The sequence below is a fragment of the Carassius auratus genome, unplaced genomic scaffold, assembly GCF_003368295.1.
Source record: "Carassius auratus strain Wakin unplaced genomic scaffold, ASM336829v1 scaf_tig00217598, whole genome shotgun sequence".
Lineage (NCBI taxonomy): Eukaryota > Metazoa > Chordata > Actinopteri > Cypriniformes > Cyprinidae > Carassius > Carassius auratus.
This window is the reverse complement of record NW_020529139.1, coordinates 26,234-45,366: the sequence shown is the minus strand read 5'-3', so window position 1 is coordinate 45,366 and position 19,133 is coordinate 26,234. Positions and strand designations below refer to the sequence as shown.

Below are 19,133 nucleotides of genomic sequence, written 5' to 3'. Positions count from 1 at the left end.
GGTAAAATAATCTATTCATATGAACTGGTGTGTTGGTTTTATCTAATAAATCAGCAAGTTTCTGTTTTATAGGTGAAAAGTCGCCAACCTTCAGCTCACTAGCTAGTTTAAATGTTAAACAAATATACAGCCATAGATGTGTGTACCATCCTTTGAATGGTCTCTTAAAATAATACACATTGCTTATCATAGTTAGCCCAGCATTAGAAATAAGCCTTGACAAAATTCCCCAAAACCAACCAAAAGTAATTCATATGGCCGTATGGCAAGCTGTCACTGTCCCGCAAAGTCAGAGACTGTACATATTCGGACAGTTCCGAACCTTCTTCTGCATCCATGTTAAATAAATCCCTCCAACGTGCTAGTTTACGCTTGTCAACATTGCGTCCGCGCCTCTTTTTGCCTCCAGATAAGCCCCGCCCACCCGGAAACGTTGCAATGTTTACAAACTTTTAAGGGGTCTATTGAATTCTAAATAGGAAATGAAATGATCCCTCCTGTAATCGAGGTCAACGTCATTGTCAACGTCACTAACGCGTCGCGAACGCTGTAACGTTACTGTGGCTGCTTTCGGTATCAGGTGTGGACACTGGAGAGAGTAAGCTTGATTTCCATTCCCTCTGGTATGGTTCGCATCAGCTGTTCTGTTCCTCGTGCGGGTCTCGCAGACTTGCACTGCTGCTGTGGCTGTCTTTGTTGTGTGTGTGACTATGCACGTATCATACTGGTCATCGGTATGTCTAATAGAGGCTTGCTAATTTTGGGTGAGGGGTTAACGTATAATAGTAGAATTGAATGGTAACATTCTGTTTTTATTTCAGATGCTCTCCCTAAAACATTGGGAGTGTTGACTGCTAGTCCGGTGTAGCAGTCGATTCCAAGTATAGGTCTCTGCAGGAAAGTAATGGGAGTTACCAGATCAGGGTGTTTTTCTGTTGCCCATCCCTTCTGAATGTCGGTTCCCCTTTCCGAAAACATACTGCGTAGTTGCCAAGTTACCATACGTACGATCAGAACTAGCGTGCGCAAGAGGCGCGACTGAATCAAGTCAAATGGTTCAAAATATCGTCCAAAATCCTATATTTGAAAGGAGAGGGTTTTCAACTTGAAAATATACATTAGAATAAACATTAGAATGCTTTATATTTTGTTTCTCTTTGTTTTATGTTATCTTCATTTACATTGGGCTAAGTGATTCTCTCTGCTCTTCTTTGCCTTTGTATCTTCTAATAGGTTTTTTTTCTTTTGTATTTTATTCTGTTGATTTCTATTTTGCATAGAACCCTACCTTTTGTCTTTGGGTTTATTTTGCAGTTCATTATTTTGTGTGGCTTGTTTTATTTCTTTGTTACTTCCTATTAACAATGGTAACATTCAGTTTTTTTTGTTTCGAACGTTCCTTGTTTTGTAAGGTTTTTGTTGGCCGTTTGATTTTTTTGTTAAATGCAACCCTTTTTTTTGTGTATTTTTCTATATTTTGTATTTTGTATTTTTGTTGCTTAGTTTATTTTCTTGAAAACTGTTAAAACCAGCTGTTTCTATTGTGCATTTTCTTAACTCTTTTGATTAATTGATTCATTGCAATTTCAGGGCAAATAGGCCTTGCCTATTTTCTTTTGCAGTTTTGTTTTAATAATTTTGTGTTTTGTCATTTAGTTTGTTAAATCAACAAGAGGACAGTTCAGTGCCGTGTTTAATAATTCGGTGTGCATTTTAGTGACTCTTTAAGATTGCTCTGTTCTTGTGTCACAGGATCTGGGGGCCAAAGTCAGGGAGGCCGGCTCTGTTCCCTTCTAGTGGTGTGTTGTTCACGTGTGCTGTGTCCATCTGTGGAAAAGTGGCGTGTGTGTTTGTGTGCACTGGTGAAAAGAATTATTTCTCTGCTATAGGCAGATAAAATCTGACAGCCTGACCCTGCTGGAAGCCCCAGTTAGCTGGTGTTCGTAGAGCAAATCTCTTATGACAGGTATTGTCCATATTGTCCACACACAGACAGGTCTGGAGTTAGTCAAGTTCCTCTTGATAAAACACCATGACCCCCTCGTTTAAGAATCACCAAGATGAAGACCTGGTGTCTTCTCATTTGAGGCTGCTCAGGGAGTCTTGGATGGTTTCTTCAGATGGATGCAGCAGTATCAGTCCAGTGATGCTGTGTGACATGTGTGAGCGTCCGTGACTCTACAGCTCCCTCCCCGAATTTGTCCCTCATTCTTTTTCGGAAGTACTGCGAATATCTGGATGACTTTCTGCCACTGTGTGGAAAAAAATGGGAGCGAATCTGTGTGAATCTGAAAGGTCATCATTATCGCAGGAGTTTGACCTGTTTATGAATTATTTTACTGCAAGAATTTGTAATGAAGGAAATTTGACAGGACAATTGATCAATGCCACACAGAAAAACTTCTCTTCCTTGTGTTTAAACTAGACATATCTCACTTTTATATGTTGCTAAAAATCTTGTATTTTTTTTAAAGCGGTTTGTCAAAAAAAAGTTTGGGGTCAGCAATTTTTTATTTTTTATTTTTTTTTATTAAATTAATACTATAATATTAAATTAAAATTAATAAATTAATTTTATAAATTATAATTTATAAATTATAAGTTTTTAAATTAACAGACCTGTATAAATAAAAAAATAAAATAAAATAAACCTTTTTAAAAACATTTCCATTGAGGAGTAGGCTATAGGCAAAAATTAAGCATAAGCACCTCAAGTGGTGTTACGCTATGTTTAATGAAACATAATAATAAAAGTAACCTAATAAGAAGAAGAATGTAACAGGGCTACATTACTTGGAAGTACTAAATCCTCTTAATATTTCAAATTTTTGATGCTTTTGACGCATCTGAACACACGGTCCACAGTGCCACTGTGTGGAAATAGTTGCACGAATTGTCGGCACTGTATCTATTGTCTTAGGACTTAATCATGTTTTCCTGCAAATTGGCATTGAGAGTTACTGACTCTTGATGGCCAGAAAAAAATGACTAAATACTGTAAATAAATAAGAATAAGAATCAAATTTAATTTTATGTGCGTTCATGAATTGTATTAATTTGTAAGTATCATATTTGCCAGTTGGTATTAGAGGTTATATTACTAAAATCACTGTATATAAAACACAAGATAGCTGAAGCTTATATATCAGGGTTCCTCAAATCTTGTCCTGGAGGGCTAATGCGCTGCAGAGTTTAGCTCCAACCCTGATCAAACTCATCTACCTGTGATTTCTAATGATCCTGAAGACATTGATTAGCATGCTCAGGTGGGTTTGATAAGGGTTACAGCTACAGTTACAGCTAAACTCTGCAGGAAAGTGGATCTTGTGGGCCAGATTCACTCAAATTCATTAGTTTTCTTAGCAACCCCTCAGGACTGTTAAGCCTCTGTAACATTATAATTTCTCTAGTTTATTGACTACCGTATTTCTTTAAGCTATAATGTATTAAATAAATGTGACGACGACATTGAAAACATTAAATTCTTACATTTTAAAGCAGATTTTCTTATTGTTTGCTTCCTTCTTTTTTTCAATGGCATTCTGTTGTCTTCATGCAGTGCTGGAAAATCTTTACACTAAATACATAGATAAAGATAAAGATATAAAATGGACTGTTGAGTAAGCAAAAACACATCGAACATAATATTAAAATACAAGTGAACTTAATTGAAACCGAAAAAAGAAATTCCATTGTTTTGCATTGTTTTTACACTGGTTGTTTCTCACTGTTAAGTTCTGGGATTTGGTTTGTTTTCTCATTGGCAGTGCTGGAGGTGAAGGATAAGATGTCCGTTCCTCTGTTCGCTCTGTTGGCAGTGTGTGTGGACGTGAGTGCTGTGATGGTCATTGGTTTCATCCAGCTCTCCTCTTCCTTCATCAACAACACCTTCATCCTGCTGTGGGCCGGTGGTCTGCTCCGAACATGTCTCCCCGTCTTGGTCTCCTTCAGCTGTCCTGGCAGCCCAGCGTGGATGAGAGGATCCGAGGGGATGCAGACAGCTGCAGTTCATGGTCTTGTTTATCCAGTGTATATCTCCTCCCTCTGGGCTTGTGACAGGCCTATAGTGGAACTGGTGTGGGGTTGGCACACCTGTCAAGGGGTAAGATGGGTCTTAACACATTTAAATGCTGTTCCCGGTGACATTTTGAGAGTGTGCATTAAATTAGTATTATATTTCAGCTCCTGCAGGGCTATGTGGTGTTGGCTTCTCTGTTGCTGTGGAAACGGCATGCTTCCACTCTCCTCCTCATGGTCCAAAAGGAGAAAACCGAGCGGAAGGATTTGCTGCAAAGGCTGCTGGGATGCATGAAGCCTTTCAGTGGATGCTTTGTAGCCGTCTTTTTCTTTATTTTTATTTCTTCATTAGGTAAAAATATGTCAAAGTCTGGTTTGACCATCCTGCAAACAAAAAAGAAAGAAAAACAATAGTGCATTCAATTCTTATCCTGTAAGTGCCATGGACCCCAACCTGTGATCATCCTTGAGCAAATGACCCCATTCCTAAAATAAAAAAGGCAGCTCTGTAATTGCATATATTATGATCTGTAAATAATTACTTTGAAATCTAGCCTGTAGTGTCATTTAAAACTATAATGAGATCTAATGTTACTTTTACTTTTACTTGCTCTGATAGTTGAGTACACAAAATCATGCCAAGTTTGCAAACAAAATAAATATAGACTTTTCAGCAACTTGATTTAAATGTATTGATTATTCTCTAGAGCAGTGGTTCCCAACCTTTTTCAACTCGCGGCCCACACAACCAAACACATATGTTTGCACGGCCCACTGCAAAACAATTAACTGACCCCGCTAATGTTTGGTGAATAACTGAGTACTCAGAAGCTAGATTGTTAACTGTCTTTATTGAATGAACTGGCAATGAACAGAAAATAACTCAGGCTGGCACCTCTTGGCACAACTGCTGTTGTTCTGTAGCATATGCAGCAAAAATATCAATTTGCAGTTTATTCTTAAACCAATCAGTGAGCTTGAATAGTGGAAGCATAGTTAGAGTTTAATATTTATGTTTTGTTATTTAATGGGTCACTGATCATAAACTTGGATCTTTTGTGTGTAAGCAAATTAGAAGATGCAGACAATGTTAACTGCAAGTGTCAATGCATATTGTCCCGCAGGTGAAATGGCGATTCCTCATTACACTGGTAAAATGACTGACTGGATCATGAATGAAGATGAACCCGAGGCTTTCAACCATGCTATCACTGTCATGACACTGATTACCGTTATGAGGTAAGAGCAAAAATGTGTCACAGTTATTAAGTTGGCTTGAGAAAGTCAGCTAACTGAAATCCTATTTAAACGTATTATTCTTATTCTTCTAGAAACATGGTAATCATGTTAACGACATGCTAGTAACTTGCTAATCATGCTAGCGACATGGCTAGTCACTTGCTAATTATGCTAGCGACATGCTAGCAACATGCTAATCATGCTAGAAACATGCTAGTGTTGGGAACTCAGAAACGAAGACCAGGAGACTCTTGGGTAATCTTCAGCAGGATTCTTTATTGAGAACGCTCTGCGTGGCGCTGCAGTCATCAAGAGGTCTAAATTGTCCTTAAGACATTGTAGATTTTATACATTCAAGTGGGAGGGATCCATACAGTAGAGGTGGAGACCATTTTAACAAAGCATGCAAATGCAATCAGGAAGATACCAGACACTGGCATCTTCCCAGCCTTGATCTTATCAGCATAACAGTGTCATTTAAATACAGAGGTGCCTGACAGTATCACGGATACCTTCACATTATCATAGAGACAAAAGGCACAGCTGTGCCTTGAGCTTCAAGGAAGAACACAAAGACAAAAGGTTAATGTCTCAGACACTTGATTCTCCTGATTTGAGCTTCTTGGATCTCAACTTTATTACCCCAAAAAGTCTACTATTATATTGGAACCTAGATTTAACATTTTCTAAATTTGTAATCCCACAGTCCTCCCTTTGAGAGTTCTAATAACTCTCACATAATACAAATTTAAACTTTCATAAGTCCATTCTATGGCCTATGTTTGTTAACACAAGCCCCATCTTCAGTCATGTAACTTGAAAAGGTTACAGGCACGTTTAACTTATTCTGTGTCTTATACTAGATTTACTTAGGTGTATTTTTAGAACCATAACTGTTGACACATATGGCATGGATGGTAACACGTTGTACAAACTACATGATGACACAGAAAAAAATCATGTAGCATAAGAGTGGAAGTCTTGAAGTCCATGGCATCCGAATAGCTGTGAAGTCTGTTTTCTGTAGTCCATTTCGCATGTTGATTCACTCAGATGACTCTTTGTCCTCATGAAGCTTGTTCATGGAAGTCTGAAGTGATGCTTTACACCAGGATGTCACATATGGAAATGACTTCTCATGCACACATACCTGCAACACAAGAAAACAAAGAAACAGCAGACCAGCAGTATTCATGCATAGACATTTTTAGACTTCTGTTGATCGTATAGTGGTTTTAAGTCTGGTGATTGTATAGATTTTTTCTCAAACTAGTTTGACACCTATGGACCAGTGAGGTGGGGATAAAACTATGGATAGGGGAAACCTATGAGGAAGTCTTCACCACAGGGTTGGCCCCCGAGGCCTGTTGCACTTCGGTTCTTCCCTGGGCTCCTCACTGGTCTCTGTGTGTCCTAGTCTGTCCCTGTAGTTGTTGTACAAACTTTACTGGGTGACATCTCCATCCTCTAATGAAACATCAGTCATAACAAGACATCATAACCCAAAAAGAATAGGAGTGACTGGAGTGTGCTTTAGTATAGCTTTGAAGGTAGGCTGTGAGTGTACTTAATGTTCCCTCAATGAAAGGAAGTGACAGTAAACATATTTACAAAGGATGTTTCATCTTTGTTGCACATTACTGGGGAAGTTAAGCACTCACAGCCCTTACAGTTAACACCTGAGCAAGCTGCTCCAACAGTTAGGTGACGTGGGGAGGGGCAGACTCAGTGTGGTAAGTAGACTGAGTAGGAGCTGAGTAAAGCTGTTCATTTCTCTTAATGTCTTCTTGCTTTTTCTACACTCTTTCATCCAGTGTCCAGTTTTACCACAAAAATGACAACTACCCTCCTTCCTAGGACTTCTATGTTTCGGTCGGTTCTCTGTTTTGACCTGAAAAGATGCTGCTGCAATCTTTACTCTGGCTTTGACATCAGAGTTTCTTTCCCAAGTAGCTAAACTGTCTAGATTTCTTCTGAGAGTTTTGTTAGACCAAGTTAGATCTAAGAATGGCAAAGCTTTTCTGTACTCAGCTACAAGGCCATCTGACCAGATGCGAACTAATGGTCCCTTGTCCTCTAATACATTTTCAGGATCATCAACTAATCCACTGTAAGTTACTGCTGACTGACAAAATCTTTCAGTGTATTCACTCACAGTTTCAGCCTCTTTCTGTACACAGCTAGTGACCTTTGACCAATCTACTTTTGGGCCAACAATATTCTTTAACTCTCTCAGAACTCCCTCTCTCAATTCATCTTTATGTGCATGTTGTAGTTCAGAAGTAACAGCAGACTCAAAACTGTTGAATTCAGATTCAGTTAGAATTTGTGACATCAGCTGTGTGACTTCTGCTAACGACATGTCATAGAGACGCATTTTGCTGATCAATGCTCTTCTGAATTCAGTAAAGTTTGTGCGTACAGAGGGTAAGCTCTGGGATAGTCTCTCTATATCTTTAGGTCTTAGCCCTGTGGCAACAGTTTGTACTTGGACAACAGAAGAGTTGGTAGGAACACTTTCAGTTCCTTCAATCCTCTGTGATCTTTTCCTCGCACCACATACCTTTACTGAATCTACAGTTACATCAGTTACTGACTGGATGGCTACATCTGTTTCAAAGAAAGCTTGTAAGTCAGGATAATTGTTATCAGTCTGACTTACTACTTCCACATCAGTTTTTGCTGCAGCTTTGTTGCGATTCAGTTTCTTAGTCAAAGACGATACTCTAGCTCTGAGCTCTTTGTTCTGTTTCTCTAGTTCTGAGGTACGCTGAGAATGTTGCGTAGCTAGTGCTAAACCAAATTCTCTGTGGCAGCAGATAATGCCTTTCGCATTGTTTTTGCGAATACATGATCCTAGTACCTTTTTACATTCTTCAATTGACCATACTTTTTCTGGATCAATACAAAATTTCTTTATCAAATCCAATCTGACTGACTCTGTCACTATTGAGTCCATGTGCTGTCCTAACAATGATTTGAACTCACTGTCTGTCCATGAAGGAGTAGCTAGTCCACCTTTCTTAGTTGTTGGAATCAGCTTAGGATTCATTCTCAACATTTTGTAATGTCTTTCTGACACAAAAGGACACTTCTAACACAAACTATTAGCCCTTAATGCTAAACTTCCCTGTCAGACACAGAGGGTAGAACAATATTAGCATGTGATGCTAATCTTCCCTGCCTAACAGAGGATTATTTTCATCTCTAAAATATCCTTTTTAGAGGGTCACTTAACACAAACTTTTAGCACTTTACGCTAAACTTCCCTGTCGAGACACAGAGGGTAGCAAAATATTAGCATGTGATGCTAATCTTCCCTGGCTAAACAGAGGATTATTTTCATCTCTAAAGTATCCTTTTTAGAGGGTCACTTAGTTAACCAAACCCTACAGCTGTCTGTTAACTCTTCTCTGACGGTGCAGAGGCTAACAAATTTGTTCTGGTCTTAAAGGTTCTTTTGGATAGAGGTACACTCACCAACCATTGGTTGTAAAGAAAGATTCAGTCTGGAATGAAGTCTGATCTTTGTTGAGGTTGCAGTTACAATCTGGATTCAGGTGAGAAGCTCTATCCGGGTCACGGCACCAAAAACTGTTGGGAACTCAGAAACGAAGACCAGGAGACTCTTGGGTAATCTTCAGCAGGATTCTTTATTGAGAACGCTCTGCGTGGCGCTGCAGTCATCAAGAGGTCTAAATTGTCCTTAAGACATTGTAGATTTTATACATTCAAGTGGGAGGGATCCATACAGTAGAGGTGGAGACCATTTTAACAAAGCATGCAAATGCAATCAGGAAGATACCAGACACTGGCATCTTCCCAGCCTTGATCTTATCAGCATAACAGTGTCATTTAAATACAGAGGTGCCTGACAGTATCACGGATACCTTCACATTATCATAGAGACAAAAGGCACAGCTGTGCCTTGAGCTTCAAGGAAGAACACAAAGACAAAAGGTTAATGTCTCAGACACTTGATTCTCCTGATTTGAGCTTCTTGGATCTCAACTTTATTACCCCAAAAAGTCTACTATTATATTGGAACCTAGATTTAACATTTTCTAAATTTGTAATCCCACACTAGTCACATGCTAATCATGCCAGAAACATGCTAATCATGCTAGCAACATGTTAGTCGCATGATAATCATGCTAGAGACATGCTAGTAAATTGTTAATCATGCTAGCGACATGGCTAGTCACTTGCTAATTATGCTAGCGACATGCTAGATACCTTGCTTATCATGCTAAGTACATGCTAGTAACTCGCTAATCATGCTAGCATCTTTGCTAATCATGCTAATGACATGGTAGTCACTTGCTTGTAATGCTAGCAATATGTTAATCACTGTCTTTTTTAAACTTCTTAAACTTTTAAATCTTTTTAAACTTTTCACATTTTCAAACTTTCTAAACTTTTCAACTTTCTGGTCAGGCTTTCTCAGGCCAACTTAAAGTTTGTCTTGACAAACTTTTTTATCTAGTTATTATTGCAGTTATTTATCACAATCACATTTCAGCATTTATGATAATAAGAAATATTTCTTGAGCAGCAAATTATCATATTAGAATGATTTCTGAAGATCATGTGACACTGAAGACTGGAGGAATGATGCTGAAAATATATTAGATTTTTAAATATATTCAAGTAACATTCCTTTTAAATGGTAATAATATTTCACAATATTACTGTAACAGACAGCTTCTCAAATGCAGTAAAGATAAAAGCACATCTCAGGTTTTCCATCTGTTTTCTGCAGCGCTGTGTGTGAGTTTGTGTGTGACCTCATGTACAACAGCACCATGAGCCGAATACACACGTCCATCCAAGGACTCGTCTTCCAGTCTGTGCTGAAGCAGGAGATTGGGTTCTTCGATAAATCTTCCACAGGTAAAAGTGCGAAGTATTCCATTAGTGCTGTTTTTTTTAATCATGTAACTGTTGCTATGTTTGATTGTTTTAAAGCTGCGGTAGGTAACTTTTGACGCTCTAGCGGTTAATAAACAGAACTGCTTGCGTCTTGCGGAAGAACATCGTAGCCGGAACTACTTCTCTCTGTTTATGTCTATGAAGAATCACAAAGGTACTGGGTTACTCCGCCGCGGTATCCCCGAAGCAATCTAAAATAGTCCGAATATAAACACTTATTATAGGTGCACCCTAGTGATTCAGGACAAGCTAAAACACGGTTTGGAAAATGGATTCATGGTGTACTCGCTTATTATATAAATTTTTCTATATTTTGAACACAAACAAAGTTACGGACCGCAGCTCTGATTTGTTGTTTCTTAACGGGAGCGGATGACTTTCTGCAAATGGCAATAGGACACTGGGAGGAGCCAGAGGAGCTTGATTTTTTTTCACAGATTATCTGTCTCATATTCTACTGTCAGGACATAATGACAGGTTTAACAAATATGTAAAAAATATATATTTACAAAAGTTACCTTCTGCAGCTTTAATGCATCCTTTCACTGTTCCTGGTTTCCTGTCAAGGGTGCATTGAATCTCACATCACCACCGCCACCAACGAGATGAGTACGTCTCTGAGTGAGAACTTGAGTCTGCTCATGTGGTACTTCATGCGTTTCGTCTTCCTGTTGGGCTCCATGGTGCGGCTCTCCTGCACGCTGACCTTCTTCACCGTACTCATCCTCCCCATCATCTGGATCATCCCAGAATATTTTGGCAAGTGTAACCAGGTAAGATTATAGCTGAAGAAGAGTAGTAGTGATGGGATTTATGGCTCTTTGAGGGGATCCGGATCTTCGCGATCCGTTCCTTTCAAAGAGCCGTTCAAAAGAATGGCTCTTTTGGCTCTTTTTAAATATTTAGTCAGTTTTAAGAAGCCAGCTTGGGAGCATCTCAGTTTATCCTGGAAATAATCACTGGGAGGTATTATGAGGTGAGATTTGTAGTCAAATAATTAAAGCTCAGATATCACACACCAATATCTGAGTTTGAATTATTCTGAAATATTGATTATTACCTCATTTCTCATGTGTCGACTATATTCCATAGGGTTGCACAAATCCCTCTGCTTAGACAGTGACATCATTATTTTGATTTGCCTTTAGTACAAAGTGTGTGTGTGTGTGTGTGTGTGTGTGTGTGTGTGTGTAAAACTACGTTGACTTATGTTATTCATACAATACCTACTCACAAATAAACATAAAAAACAAAGCCGGCTGCAATGAATTTCTGTGCAAAACAGCTTTTACTACAAACACAAGAACATTGTTATCACACAAGAACATTTTGATAGAAAACTAATTTTTTTTTTAAGTAGATAAAATTAGAATAAATAAAATGGAAATGTCTACATACTACATACTATTACTACTGTAAACTTTGCAAATAGGACATCAGCCCCTTCAAGTCAATGAACAATAACAAAGTGGGCTGCAATGAATGTCTGTGGAAAACAGCTTTTAGTGAAACATTTCTATACAAGTACAGTATCACAAAATAACATTTTTAATGATTTTAAAATAAGTTTTAAATGAACACAAAATGCAATGTAAATGCATGCACAACTAATAACTAATATCATCACGCTATAAAGGGTTGGCCTGCGCTGGGTGCGCCCCTCCCCCTATAACTGTTCTGTCTCCTGGCGGAGCTCATTTGTATGAACACGCATAGGAAAAAAGAACGATAGAAAGAACGGCTCCTCTCCAGTCGCGACTCGGCTCCCATCGTTCATGTTTATGAGCCGTTCAAAAGAATCGGTTCGTTCGCGAACGTCACAACTCTAAAGAGTAGTACACAGCTGCAGTACATTACATATAATGTAATACTTTTGAGTTATGAGATTTTTTTATAATACTGCTATGTCATAATTATTCAACCCCTATTCAACATTGCTGTTTTTAAATCACTTATTTGCATGGTGGGGAATAAAACACAATTAAGCCTTTAGAAACTCTATCAAAAACAGTATTAGCTTGAGCCGTTACACATACAGTTTGGCCCATGCATGTGCTGAAGTTGAGTAGCAAAAATATCAACAGAGATCTCACAAAAGCTAAAGAGAATAAATATTGTAGTACTTTAGAAAGACTAAGGCTATATGAAGATTTCCAAGACATTGAAAGTTCCTAGAGACACAGCTCTCAGCCTTATTCCTTAGCTTAAAGTGTGTTTTACCAGAAAACCTTTGAGGGTGTTGAAGAAAAAGCACAATATCATAAAACGTTTAATCAGAGCAACTGAGAAAAATCTGCAATGTTAAGCCAAAGACTTGCAAGATGACCCGATGAAAGGAGGAAAACCATTTCAATGCAGTGTGTAAGAAGATCACTAGACAAGTATTGCCTTTATGTTGAGACATCTTGTAGAATACCACTCTTGATCAAGAAGAACAAAAGGACAACTTGAACTTGATCAAATTCATTTGTGTAGACCTGTGTAGCTCTGGAGGAATGTTATATGGAGTGATGTGACCAAACTGGAACTTTTTGGACCCATGGATCAGCGGTATGTCTGCTGCAAAAGAGGCAAAGCTCATAAGCAGAAGAACACCATCTCCATCCTCAAACTTGGAGGTGGATCAGTCCTGTTATGGGGTTTCTTTAGAAGGAAGTGGAAATCATGACTGTATGAAGGACATCATGAATTCTTTAATGTGTCAGGCCATTTTGACAAGAATTGTGATGCCTTTGGTGCAAAGACTGAAGCTGATGATCAATGGACTTTCCTGCAGGACAGTCATCCCAAAGTACACATCCAAATCTACTACTGCTTGGTTCAGGGATCAGTCAAAGAATGTTCTTGAGTGACCTGTTCAGTCTCCAGGCTTAATTCTCATTGGAAATATCTGGTTGAATTTGAAGAAAGCAGTGGCAATGTGAAAACCAAAGATTATCAGTGATCTGAAAGCTTTTTCAGGTGTGGATTGGGCCAAGACTGTAGTAGAGAGGTGACAGAAGCTTCTAAACACGTACAGACAGCGTTTATTGGTGATTTTAAAGAATAAAAGATTCTGCACAAAGGGGGTTGAATAATTTTGAACATGAATGTTTAGAGCCAATTCGAATTTTATCATGATACATCAATGTTCCATTCTCAGAATCACTCAAAAGAGTATTAACAAACTTTCACTAATACTTTACTGATGCCTGTTAAATTGATTTCATAAAATGTTATCCTCCACAGCAAATTGTCTTGCAAGTCAATGGGATTGAATAATTTTGATTGCAACTGTGTATATATATATATATATATATATATATATATATATATATATATATATATATATATATATATGTCATACATGAGATTGTAGGCTAATATCTTAAAGTATTTTTGTACATTTATAGTGCACATGTGATGTTAGTTAAGTCAAAATGTGGTTAATAGGGCTTTATATATATAGATATTTATACATATTGTAAAATAGCATTTTGGAAAAAAATATGGATTTGTAGCGTTTTGAGAAAAAATAAATAAACTTTGAATTTGTAATCAAAAATATTGTTGCTTCATTTAGCAATCATTTTTAACATGTTCAGACTGAGCCAATATACCTTTTTAAAAGGATGAACTAAATATTAACAAAATGTATGGGTCTAGGTAAAAAAAGGTAATTTTCATGAAAATTATTAAAATGGATTTATAGCGTTTTGGAAAAGAGCTCCTCATATATATTACTTACATCAATTAAAAAACATTTTGTAACGTTTTCTTTACACTTTCTTAAAGAAAACATATTATGGAAGTAAATCCAGTTAAAATCTCAAAATTGACCAGTACATGAAAGAACTGTGGTTTTGTTTGTAGTATCTTTTCTTAAGACATCAGTGGAAATAAATCGTGCAGAAAAAAATTAGCATTAAAAGAGAATGTGCATTAAAAAATAGGGTAATTTTTCATCTTACACTGACTTCATGTTTCCAGTGAAACCGTTTTCTGTAGCTCATCAGATGTGTGATTATATTTTTCCCACAGAAACTTTCTAAGCAAGTGCAAGATTCTCTTGCCAAGGCCAATGATGTCGCCAAGGAAACCTTCTCTTCCATGAAGACAGTAAGGAGCTTTGCAAATGAGGAAGGAGAGACCGAGAGGTACAGGATGTGCTTAGAGGAAACGTATGCCCTGAACAAAAAGGAAGCCGCTGCTTACTCTGCCTCAACTTGGACCAATAGTGTAAATGATTTTTGATCTACTGACGAACTTTGATTTGGCCTGTAGGGGCAAAAACAGGAACAAAACATGCCATTGAAGCATATATTAGTTTACTATTGTATATATTCATTTATTATCTAATACATCTTTGTTTGAAATCAAATGTGCATTTTTCAGATGTCGAGTCTGGCTTTGAAAGTCTGTATATTGTACTATGGAGGCCGGCTTGTGACAGGAAGTGATGTCAGTAGTGGCGATCTAGTGTCCTTTGTGCTATATAAGCTTCAGTTCTCATCAGCTATGGAGGTAAGACTTCAGATTCTGTCTGTTCGAGCACAGACATCATGCTTAACAAGAATCACTCTTTAAACAAAACCCTGTTATACTTTAGGAATGCCCTGGACCCACAACACCCTAGAACTCCTATTGCATGGGAAAACACCACTTATAGTTTGCTTTTCTGTCTTTAAACCAATGCCTCTTCTATCACAGTCACTTATGTCCACATGGCCAAAACTAATGAAGGCAGTCGGTGCTTCAGAGAAAAACTTTGAGTACATTGACCGAAAGCCTGATATTCCTCCGGATGGATCCATCGCTCCTGAAACTCTGAAAGGACACGTGCAGTTCAAAAATATCACCTTTGCTTATCCAAAGCATCTGGACACAGAGGTGCTGAAGGTATGTGTTGAGAAAGATGTCCTATTATATTACACAAAATCAAAAGAAAAAAAATCATGTTTTGTCCGAAGAAAATTAAGTCTGTTTAGCATTATGACAGTGAAAGATATTTTAATGATATTTTTAATTCTCATTCTCTATACTGCAATGGCAAAAAAATGTTTTGAAAAATATTAGTTAGAAATATTATACATCTCATATTTAAATAATTTGTTGCTGGCCTCTCTAGAACGTTTCTCTTGAGCTGAAGCCAGGTCAGATCACGGCTCTGGTGGGTCCATCAGGTTCTGGAAAAAGCACTATTGTGAGTTTGCTGGAGAGATTTTACCAGCCTCGAAGTGGGAATATTTTCCTGGACCAGAGGAGACTGGTGGATTACAAGGACCAATATCTACATGAGAAGGCAACCCGATTTTATTCTATAGTTCCCATGGCTCGGTGGTAGAGCATTGCATTAACAGCCCAAAAGGTTTTGGGTTAGATTCCCAGGGATAACACGTACTGATAAACAAAATGTTTAGCTTGAATGCACTGTAAAGTCGCTTTGGACAAAAGAGACTGCTAAATGCATAAATGTAAATATAGTATCTGAGAAAAAAAGGTACAATAGCTGTCACTGGGGTGGTATGCTTCTGTACCTTGTTTATGGCTAAAAGGTGCATAGTAGTAACTTAAAGGTACCAAAATGGTACATTTTAGTACCTTTTGAAAAGTTACCACCACAGTGACCGCTTTTGTACCTTTTTTCTGACAAGAGTGTACTAAATAAATAAAAGTTACATATTCTTTGTTTGCCAACCTTTTTTAATCTTCAGATTAGTGTGGTGCCACAGGAGCCACTTCTGTTTGCTCGGTCAGTGCAGGAAAACATCAAATATGGCAAAGAAGATGCCTCGGATGAAGAAATGTACACTGCTGCCAAGCTGGCCAATGCAGATGACTTTATTTTGAATTTGCCTAGAGGATATGACACGGGTGAGTCTTAAAGGAATAGTAACATTTGCATAATGTACTTAGGACATCCAAGATGTATATGAATTAGTTTTTCATTGGAGCGGATTTGGAGAAATTTAGTATTGCATCACTTGCTTTCTAATGGATCCTCTGCAGTGGATGGGTGCCATCAGAATGAGAGTCCATACAGCTGATAATGATGGATTTGTTTCCTAAAAACATGCAGCTTTTCACTTCACAAGATGGACTGGACTGTCTAGCAAGTCTTGTAACACTTCTGAACATTGGTTGAGAAAGTGACTCATGTTGTTTTGTTATTGTCAGATGCTGGAGAGAAGGGTGGTCAGGTCTCCGGAGGTCAGAAGCAGCGTATCGCCATCGCCAGAGCTCTGATTCGGAAACCACAGATTTTGGTGCTTGATGATGCTACCAGCTCACTGGACACCGAGAGTGAACACAGGGTAAGAGGAGCGCTTACTGATGCCGTATACACCATGAAACCAACAACCTTATGTGTTGAATATTCACAGTATGTTTGCAATAATTTTGCATTAAGCAGCAGGGTGAATATTGCAATGCACTTTTATCCGAATGACTTTCATCACAACCTGCTTTGAAATTTGGCCATTAGGTTTGCTAAAGAGAATATCATTAGTCTAGGACCTATAGACTCTAATTTAAAGGGGGGGTGAAATGCTCGTTTTCACTCAATATCCTGTTAATCTTGAGTACATATAGAGTAGTACTGCATCCTTCATAACTCCAAAAAGTCTTTAGTTTTATTATATTCATAAGAGAAAGATAGTCTGTACCGATTTTTCCCGGAAAAACACGACCGGCTGGAGGCGTGACATGTGCGCGGAGCTAAAGAATGTGGTATGTACTGAAACTGTATATATTTGCTTAGCGGTTTTGAAAAAAATGACTAAGTTCCACTTTGTCGTCTTTTTTTTCTTTTTTTTTTAAGCTGTACATGTGGAAAGTGCAGTTTGATGACAACATCGCATGTTGTTTACTTGATGTGCTTACGCGCTGATAGCTAAGTTAACAACACAGAGATATTTGAAGCAGTTTTACTCACCGCCTGTGGTTCCAACACACGATCGTGACCCTTTTTCGTTGGGACTGCATTATCCTTAAGAAATAAATGATGTGCAAATCCGTCGTCAAACTGGGCCTTGTTTGTAAAACAAGCATCTTCGAAATGCAGGGAACAAACACAAACACTTGCACAACTCCGTTGATGCTCTGTAAAAATAAACTCCACCCACTGGTCCCTTAATGCTGTTTCTCTTTTGGTAATCTGTGCAGGGTTGTCTTGCCCTGGCAACCAAAAACACACTCCTTTTGAAACATTTGGCGACGCTCTCGCTCTGATCAGTGAAGTCTGTTGTGCTCTCTCTGCTCTGCTATACTGGAGCGCGCACTCTTCCGGGAGAAGTGCCTCAGGACCCATATAAGGAAATTCCGCTCCATCTAACGTCACACAGAGCCATACTCGAAAAAAACTTTCCGAAACTTGTGACAAACCGGAAAGGAGTATTTTGGTAACAAAAATACTCCTTCAAACGTATAACTTAATTTTTGAAACTTTGTCCATGTTTAGCATGGGAATCCAACTCTTTAACAGTTTAAAAAACTCAGTATGCATGAAATAGCATTTCACCCCCCCTTTAACAAATGTTTTGAAGCACATCTCTGATTTAAATCCCAGTAGTAAGAAGTTTAGTTCAGTTTTGTGAATAATTTCGAGCTGCTTTAATGAATCGATTAAAAAACTATGAATAAATAAAAATAAAAAAATATGCAAACATATTTATGTTTTATATATATATATATATATATACATGTGTGTGTGTGTGTGTGTGTTAAACATTAGAAATCGAAGCCTTTAGTTTTATTTTCAGTTTTAGTTCTTAAAGTTGCACAATTATAAATCTCTTTTGCTAAAATGACTGCTTGGTTGAAATTATGTTTTTTTTTTGGAGAAATTAGTAACAATAAGTAATTATGTATTTACAAACATCACCTAAGTTTAAAAAAGATGGAGATGTTTTGTGTAGTGTTAGTGTGATTATTTTTTTTTTTTTCCTGATCTTGGGTTCTCATCCACTTCTTCTCAGGTGTACAGCGCTCTGCGGAAGGAGCTGAAGAACTGTACGGTGCTGCTCATCACACACAGACTGAGCGGTGTGGAAAACGCAGATCACATCATCTTCCTCCGAGAAGGGGAAGTGGCTGAGGAGGGGAACCATGAACAACTGCTAGCCAAACATGGATTCTATGCGGAGTTTGTGAAACAACAGAAAACTTCAATCCATCGCAACACAAGAGATGTAACAAACTCCATCCAATGATCTAGACCAGCTGCTCTACATTTAATCTGAGTTTAGCAGAAATCAGATGACAAATCCTTGCTTTTTTTTTCTCTATTAGCACATATTTCTCAGCTATTCATTTGTTAATGCTACTAATGTTTTAAAATTAGGTGTAAATATCACAAAAATGCAAGCACAAAGATATGGATTAATCTTACTAAGATATTGCAAAAAAACAGAATAGATTCTGGACATGTGACTTTTTTTTTCCTAAGCTCACATCTACAAGAGTATCTTTTAGACATGTATTATATTTCAAATATATTGTGTAATTCATAGCATTAAATTGCATGTGTATTTTTAGTTGCACTTAACACATTTTTTAAATTATGATTATTTTCTTTACACCATTTTTATTTATTTTATTATCCTTTTTAATTTTTATTTATCCTTTTCCTTTTTATTTCTAGATAAAATATGTCTTGTTCTTAACATGTTACCTGAAAATCAGTTGTAATACACTTTCCCATCAAAGTACCTTAACCATGTATTTATTTTTTATTTTTTTTGTTATGGTATTTATGTTTTTATGATTGATATGTTCAGGTTGTAAATAAAAGTAGTGCTTCGTAACTTTCATTAGTATGGCATTTTAAAACATTATGCTTATTATGGACATGTAATGTGTTATTTCATTTAATCTATTAAAGAAAATATATATTTTTAAAAAAAAATGTCTGTAATTGTTGACATTGAAAAAAATCCGGTAGTGCTAGAAAAATTGTTAATTTTGTA

At 37.5% G+C, this 19,133-nt stretch overlaps 1 protein-coding gene across 4 annotated transcripts; it reads left to right on the top strand.

Annotated features, from left to right (window-relative positions):
* Positions 1-482: 482 nt before the first annotated feature.
* Positions 483-18,439, top strand: LOC113101282 (antigen peptide transporter 1-like). 4 transcript variants are annotated; one of them, XM_026265623.1, is made up of 13 exons: positions 483-598; positions 3,768-4,102; positions 4,183-4,369; positions 5,142-5,256; positions 10,019-10,149; positions 10,756-10,961; positions 14,209-14,406; positions 14,563-14,691; positions 14,878-15,066; positions 15,296-15,469; positions 15,882-16,041; positions 16,345-16,481; positions 18,144-18,439. In XM_026265623.1, coding segments are annotated over exons 1-13 (2,196 nt in total). In that variant the 5' UTR covers positions 483-597; the 3' UTR covers positions 18,378-18,439. The 4 variants fall into 4 exon arrangements, with proteins under 4 accessions (XP_026121408.1, XP_026121409.1, XP_026121407.1 ...); XM_026265624.1 differs by having other exon boundaries at positions 500-623; XM_026265622.1 differs by lacking the exon at positions 483-598 and adding an exon at positions 1,865-1,966.
* Positions 18,440-19,133: the final 694 nt, after the last annotated feature.

Excerpts from the sequence above, each read along its gene's own strand:
- LOC113101282 (XM_026265622.1), top strand. Across the intron at positions 10,150-10,755 it reads CTTCGATAAATCTTCCACAG|GGTGCATTGAATCTCACATC; the intron begins GTAAAAGTGCGA and ends TTTCCTGTCAAG. Across the intron at positions 16,482-18,143 it reads ACACCGAGAGTGAACACAGG|GTGTACAGCGCTCTGCGGAA; the intron begins GTAAGAGGAGCG and ends ACTTCTTCTCAG.